Source organism: Tauraco erythrolophus, chromosome 4 (genome assembly GCF_009769465.1).
Source record: "Tauraco erythrolophus isolate bTauEry1 chromosome 4, bTauEry1.pri, whole genome shotgun sequence".
Classification (NCBI taxonomy): Eukaryota; Metazoa; Chordata; class Aves; order Musophagiformes; family Musophagidae; genus Tauraco; species Tauraco erythrolophus.
Window position 1 is genome coordinate 53,924,169 of NC_141468.1, and position 7,740 is coordinate 53,931,908.

A 7,740-nucleotide genomic window follows, 5' to 3' on the forward strand; every position below is an offset into this window, starting at 1 on the left:
AGCCATTGGTTGGGAAAAGGGGGAGGGCGGCCAGCTCGGCCAATGAGAGAGGTCCGCGGCGCCGCCGAGCCAATGGGTAGCCCCACTTTTTGCTTCGCGCGTGGGGCCGCTGCAGCCTATTGAAAGCGCGGCGCGGGGTCAGAGGCGGGAGCGGCGCCCCCGGAAGTGGAAGCCGGAGCGGCGCCGCCTTCCGTTCTTTCGCAGCCCGCGGCGCGCACGAGGGCTTCCCGCGTGGGTCTCCGTTTGTCGGGCCGCTGCCGCGCGCCGCGCCGCCATGGTGAGGGTGTCGGCGGCGCGCGCGGGAGGGGGCCGGGGGGCGGAGGGAGTGGTGCACGGACAGCGGGAGCCGCGGCCGTTAACGGCGCCGAGGCAGCGGAGGGGGGCGGGGCGATGGGCGGGCGGGTCGGCCGGCGGCGCTGACCGGCGGCTCTCCCCGGCAGAGCCTGCCCCTCAACCCCAAGCCTTTCCTGAACGGGCTGACGGGAAAGCCGGTGATGGTGAAGCTGAAGTGGGGGATGGAGTACAAGGGCTACCTCGTCTCCGTCGACGGCTACATGAACATGCAGGTGAGGGCCGGGGTCGGCGGCGGAGCGGCAGGAGCCGTCGGGGTTCCCGGTGAGGCGCGTGGGGCGGGGGTGGCGCTGGGCGAGGCGGGGCGTCGCCGCGAAAGGACCGGCGGCGCTCGGGTGGGAGCGGCGCCGCTCGGCCTCCCCGGCTCGCTGTAGCCGGGCGGTGGGCTGCGGGGCGAAACCGCCGCGTGCTCTCGAAGCTGCTTCTGTTATGATCGTGCTGAGTTGTGCTGGTTCTCTTTCAGCTCGCGAACACAGAGGAGTACATAGACGGCGCGTTGTCTGGACACCTGGGTGAAGTTTTGATAAGGTAATTAGGGTATTTATGGCAGAGGCAGGGTTTCTTTAAATCTTCTTGTCGCTGGCACTAAAGCTTGTGTTGCTCGATGCCGTGCTTCTCGTCTAACTGAGATGCCAAGTGTTAATGTAACTCTTATGTGAAGGCTGTGAGATACTTTCTGAGAGGAGGAAAATCAATTTTGAAACACTTGTAAAGTAGTATTAACGATCTCTTTTTCAGATAACTAACTAAAAACTTTAGTTTTCCAGATTATTGTATGTCTATACTCTTGGCACATTAGTAGAGTATATTAGTGTTTTGCTAATGAAAGCATTTTGCATGCTTGGAAATTTAACTTGTCTGTAACTGTTAACCCAAGAGTAAAAAATTTCTTGTACAGCATTCTCAACCAGTTACTCCTTTTATAAACTTGGTGTTTTTCCAATTGTCATGAACTTTATGGAAAGCTGTATGAGGTCAACAGCAGTGATTTATTTTGTGGCATTTGGCTGTTGCCAGGCTACACTCAAGCAGGAAGGTGCTTACAGTAGTGTTTATAAGGGTTGAAAAATTAAAACACAGTTAATGGAACTCTTCGTTTCGATTTACAGGTGCAATAATGTTTTGTACATCAGAGGTGTGGAAGAAGAAGAAGAAGATGGAGAAATGAGAGAATAGGTGTTTTGTATGTCTGGAAATAAACTTTTTTCTTTTCTTTTTTTTTTGTTTTTCCATAATGTTGTAATAATGTGTTTATTTTTTTCAATTGTATTTTAATATGGGGGAAGTTAACTCTTGAAAAGATCTCTAATTTTTTATTTGCGTCCAAAAAGCTAGTGCTGGAGCAATAGCCAATTATTTCTATTTAAAACCAAAAATACTAGAATGAAAAGTGAATATTGGTTGTTTGGTTTTAAAACAACCCCCACCCCCAACTCCCCCAACACTGTTGACACTTACCAGTGTCAACAAATGCCATTACTGTCAAGGGAAAGGCATGAATTTAAGTGAGTCCTGAAATAAATCTTTGAAGCTGTGTACTCCAAAAGAAAATAGATGATTCATTCATGTATCAGCACAGTTTAGCACCAGTGTCAGTACTCTGCTGTCAGGTGGTTACACTGAACGCAGACTAGCATATAGTAGAAGGTGAAAAACATTTCATCATTTGTATGTGATGACTTTCTCATGTCATTCTAAGCTGCATCACTGACATCACTGAGTAGATTGAAGGAGCTGCAGGAATAGCCTTTTCTCTCTATAACAATGATAATACAGGCTGTGGAATGAGCACCAGAAAATCTTTTTAAAAATACCCTGATGTGCCTACTGCAGGCTGCTGATGATTTGGTGATGATTCCTTCAGCTCTGAATTGGCTAATGAAGAGGACACAGCTATAATGCTCTGTAGCCTTATTTCAGTAGAAACTAAGTTTCACCTTTAAGTGGAGAAACTGTAAGTTGCCTTCAGTATTTGCAGGAACTTAATTCTTAGCTGTCTTCTCTGCTTTAACGGCTGAAGGCTGTGACGAAAATAACAGTTATCTTCTCCTCTGAGACACAGGAAAATGTGGCAGTCTATATAGTTTACTGTATATACGCAGTTACTATTTAAATACACTTAGTCTTTAAACCTGTTTATCAACTGTTTGGAAATAGTTGTGAACACCTAATTGCAGGTGAGATGTGGACATCTGTTATACCCCAGTGTCTCTAAGAAATATTCTGCTGCTTTGAGTCATGAAGCTTGAAATGTGGCTGTACAATCCTTATTAAGGAAGGACAAATTGGTGTTGACTTTGTAGCTAATATCGACACAAACAAAAGCCTCCTGGCAGCTATAAGGGCCCATAGACTTCAATGGCATCAGCAGAGTTAAGACAACACACTGCAAAATGGGAGTGTATTTTCCCAGTCTCTGTTGTAAAAAGAAAGTCTCTCTTTGTTACCTGGCATCCTGAATGTTAAAAGTTTTGGCAGGAGCGCAATAACCATATTTTCATATGTTTACTCTTCAACATTGAGGTTAACTGAACGTCCCTTACCTATCAGCGTTTCCTAGTGAAAGGCCGTTGCTTTGCTAGCGCTGCCAGTCTGAGGCTCCCTATTTGAGGCTCTGGTGGAGCGAAGAATTGCTTCCTGTGAGATGTGGTTTGGAGAGGTGTTCTGCAAACCAGAACCCAGACAGCTTGAGATAACACTTTCTGAATGTACATGACAACCATTGTGTTACTTTGACCCTTCTCTCATCAGTGATTGGTTGCCATAATGCTGCTGTCAAATACAGAAGTATTATCCCTGCTTTACACATGGGGAAGATAGAATTCCTCCTTTATCGCTCTGTGATCTCAGTCGTGGAGCTTCACAAAAGATAAAAATTGTGGCCCTGGCCTGCCTCAGACATGGTCATCCAGTGGAAAAGTGAGACAAAGGGACTTTTTTCTCCTCTTTGTAGACTCCATCCCCTTCCCTGACAGGATTTGTACAGGCACATTGCGCTGAAGCCTGAGATGATATGGAAAAAATAGGTTTTTCCTAAAGCCCTCAGCATGCCACAGGTTGTGTCATTAGCTTACTTGGTTTGTGCAAGGAGAGGAGCTATGCGATGGCAAGCTAATTAGGGAATAAACCCTGCATTATGGCCAGCTTCCCATCTTGGGTTTAAACACCTCCACAAAGTGTTGGGTATGAGCTTTGAGTAAACCACTAAAGCAGAGGGTGATGGGTCCTGCCCACCAGCAGCCTGTATGCACCATGGAGAGCTCAGCGCCAGCTCCACCCCAGCCCTGTCTGCATCACCAGCAGCAGCAGTTCCATGCGAAGGCTTCTGAAATAAGGTAACAACATGAAAGACATCTATAAACTCAATCTCATACCTCAGCATGTTCACAAATGAGTTTATCTTTCAGGTTAAACACTATTATTTGTCACCTATAGAAAACCGTCAGTGTTTTGAGATATTTAAAGTGAAAGTCTCAGAGACAAGTCAGTCATGAGTGCAATTTCGCAAAAACTCAGCTAGTGCTGGTTATTTACCAGTAAACGACGCCACGGAAATCACTGCATGCAGACTGCGGTTCTGCTACCTGGCCACCAAATGTAGAACCCTGCGAGTGCTCTGGCTTTCATTCATTTTCACACTAAAATTCAAGGTTTCTTTAGTAGCAGACTGTAGTAGCTGTAGTGTACAGATAGGAAGAAAAATGATAGTTTATCGCAGAGACTAGCGATCCATTAAAAGGTGGATATGGTTCCAAACTTTTTTTTCACTATCTCCTGAAGGACAATCTGTGGAAAGAAAGAAATCTGTGCGGACTGCTGTATTTCTGAAAGGCCCAGTGAAATCAGTAGCTTTCTGTGGAGGGACAGCATTCTAAACAAAGACCTTGGCCTTAAAACCCATATCTAGATGAAAAAAGTCAAAAATCTATTAAAATCTAGGTTAAGATGAATAATACAAAAGGAAAGACAAGTGGACTTATATTTTGCAAAAGCAAGAGCACAATCAGAACTAAGAAAACAAAATATATTCTCCTATAATCTGTCTCTCTTTCGAAGACTGAGATCACCTGCTTTATAGTCTCGCGTTTTCATTCTCCATGAAAGTGTGCTCCTTTCATGTAACTTCAAATTCTTTTGAGATTTTTTGTTATATGCATCTACAGGTTTTTTTGATAGGCACACTCATTAGACTTCAAACTCAGAAAGATGCTTTTATTTTCGCATAGCACCAGGCATCAGACGCAGTGACTAAATAATACGTTGGCGTATAACTTCGTAACTAATCTTAGTTCTTATGCCCACACGCTGCAAAGGTGGACACGTGTTTGCCTTTGCTACCACAAAGTGTTCCATTCATTTCAGTGGGAGAACCCATGCAGGTAAAGTTAGATGAAGACTTACGCATGTGCTCAATTCAATTTTGTCCCTAAATGGTGTGAAAAGAATCACAATGCAGGTGAAGGTAAGGTACTCTGAATATATCGATGTAGTTGGAGTTGGTCCTTAGTTGATACGGAGTAAGACCCATGAATACAAACAGGTTTTTCCTTTCTTCTGGAGCAAGTCCAAGAGGCAGAAGAATTGCAACCATTCCCTTATATTATGTATGTATTAAAGATACAAATAAAAGGACTCGTGATTTTACTTTTGAAAAATAAAGTATATAAAGTAACTAAAAACTAAATGCTTTCATGTGTTTCAGTTGTTTGAATTGTTTATCAGATAAAGGAAATCAGAGACAAAGTAATAAGACACTCCATCAGCAAGAGATTATACCCTGTAACACTGCTTACTAAATATGGCAAGAAGTTACCTAGTCAAAAAGAGCCCAGAAGGACTTGCAGCAAAACTTGAGACTTGCAACATGTAGTTTTGAGCTTATTTTTATTGCTCATTTGAGTACAGGTTGTTTGCTGGGGTTTTTTTGACTTGGAAATCTTCACACACACAAAAAAAGAATACACAACCTTGCTGAGAAGACCTTAAATTTCTATCCCTGCTAAAAGACGAAACGCTGTGACCTCTGATTCTGTCTAATGCAGGTCGCTGACTGCAAAGAATGATGAGCGTTGGCCACAAGGCCAGATGCTGGAAAGACACCAGTTCCTGTGTCTGGATGTGTCACCATCCTCACTCCTGACGGGACACAGGTGCACACAAGCTCTCCTTTTCGCTTTGCTGTAGTTTTTGTCAAAAGGAAACCTAAGTATATAGGTTGGATAAGTTACACTATGCTGAGAGAGAATCATTCCTGCCGAATTACGTCCCCTGGAGCAGGCTGCGGTGCTCCCCCAAAAGGTCCCCCCATCACCAGGGGCTTATGGACTTTGCCAAAGAAGTTATTAAGACAGAAATGGGGAACAGAGGGAGGATTCAGAAAGCTCATCTGAGCAAATGCAAAGTTTCCCTGATCAGGAAAACGAAAAGGCAGAACGACTTCATTTTTACTTTTACAAAGCTATGCAAAAAATATTTGATGTAAATCTGATGTAAAACTCAATCTGATGTGACGGAACGCAAGAGCACATCATGAATTTAGTCTGGGTCAATTCGACATCTGAAAGTCAGTTTCATCTATGTGACACCATTTCTATGCTTGATCCTAAGGGTCCAGTAACCTCTGCTGCTTTTGTAAACGGGGAAATACCACTCTGTAAATTTCACTAGCAATTATTTGTTCTTAAGGCACGCACAATATGCTCCTTTAAGGACATTTTATCGTGTTATGTATATATTGTAAAGGACTATTTAGCAGATGAAAAGCTGTAACATACAAATTTAAGGAATTCTCTGCACACAGAGAAGTGAGCTGTGCATGGGTGGGAGGTGCTCCCTTCTGCATCAGCTGAATCATCTTCTCCTTGCTGCTTTTATCAGCAGGACTGATCCGGCGAGTGCCGGGCTCCACCACAGCGTGCCATGTTTCATTCCTGATACACCAGCTCTCATGCCACCATTGCTGCTTAAGCCTGCCCCCTTCATGGCGTGTCCTTCTGTCCTTGCTATGACTCTGTTGCAAGGTTCCTCTAATTTCTGCTTTGAAACATACTGCAATACTGTCAGGGAAAGCCAAAGTCAACAGCAGGAACTTGTGGAAGCAGTAAAGCACCATCTACCACCTCTCCTGTCAATCTTCTGCATGCCTAGTGAGAGAGAATGTTTAGGAGGAAGATGAAGATTATGTCATGGTGCAGTACTGAGCCAGTGGAGCAATATCATGAGATACCACCCGATGCTACCATTGTTTTACTCGCTTTTCAGGTTTATTATTAAATGCAAAGTGCATTTTAGCTGCATACCTTGCCTGATTTGAAAGCAAGACTTGAGTAGAAAGGCTTATTTATCCAAAGAGCCAACATATCCGTTTCTGCTGCACAGTAATATGTATGTGCATACAGGTGTGTTACAAGCCTTTTAAATCAATCCTCTTTCTAAAAGAAAAGGTGTCTAAAGAAGATTACTACCACCAGAAAGGTGGTTGAGGGACCACCTATTTAGAACTACACTTAATTTGCCACCTGGGAATTACTGGAGCCCTATACAGGCTATGAACATTGGAAGAAAGAAGAAAACCAACAATCCGTGCTGAAAGTCAATATTTGCTCCCTGACTCTCCCATCCCGAATTCTGTAGGGGGCAGCAGAATTGCACAAATCTTTCGATTGTGCACTTGGATAAATTAATATCTGCCTAGATAAATTAATGCCTGTCTGAATATCTGGTGCGGAGAGAGGTGCTATGGTCCCTCAGAGGCTGATGCTAGGATGCTGGAAAAGTGGTGGATTCTGGCGAGGCAAGGGACGCTGGTGAAGTGATGGATGTTGGCGAGGTGATGGATACTCGGCAAGGGAGACGTGGGCAGATAAACGCTCCCAATTCAGAAGCTCCCGTTTTCTTGGCAAAGGGAAATCTGCAGGTGGTGCAGTGCGGACAGAGGGCTCCGGGAGTCCCCAACTGGCAAACCCGGTGCTTCGGCACTTATCCTAAACCAGCGTGATCTACGAATGTTGTCACGTCGTCCCAGACCGCAGCAAGAGCAGCATCCCTCCGAACAGCTGCTGCCAATTTTACTCTTAAAGCCCTGTAGCTTTCTCAGCCCAAATTTCTGCCGAGCGCCGAAGGAGGTGTGGGTGGTCACCGCCACCTGCCTCCCCTGCGCCCCTCGGGAATCATTCGCCCTATTCCCGGCTTTGCTTCCCACCTCCGTGTCTTCACTCTCCGCTGGGAGCTTGGTTAGCAAATACCGACCAGGGTCAGGGTCGGGGTCGGGGTGAGGCCCGGCCCGAGGCGGGGCAGGAGCCGCCCCCTCCCCTCCCCCTCCCCCGCCTCCCGGGGGACTTTGAGCCGAGCGGCGGCCGCCCCCCGCTGCTTGCCGCGCTGCGCTCTGTC

At 45.6% G+C, this 7,740-nt stretch overlaps 1 protein-coding gene across 1 annotated transcript; it reads left to right on the top strand.

Moving 5' to 3' along the window:
* Positions 1 to 217: 217 nt before the first annotated feature.
* SNRPF (small nuclear ribonucleoprotein polypeptide F) lies at positions 218 to 1,540 on the top strand. Its single transcript, XM_086610411.1, has 4 exons — positions 218 to 277; positions 441 to 566; positions 815 to 879; positions 1,461 to 1,540. Exons 1-4 carry the CDS (start codon positions 275 to 277, stop codon positions 1,525 to 1,527), a joined length of 261 nt encoding a protein of 86 aa, XP_086466537.1. The 5' UTR covers positions 218 to 274; the 3' UTR covers positions 1,528 to 1,540.
* The last annotated feature ends 6,200 nt before the right edge of the window (positions 1,541 to 7,740 follow it).

Coding starts and splice junctions, on each gene's coding strand:
- SNRPF (XM_086610411.1), top strand. Junction 567..814: donor ACGGCTACATGAACATGCAG/GTGAGGGCCGGG, acceptor GTTCTCTTTCAG/CTCGCGAACACAGAGGAGTA. Junction 880..1,460: donor CTGGGTGAAGTTTTGATAAG/GTAATTAGGGTA, acceptor TTCGATTTACAG/GTGCAATAATGTTTTGTACA.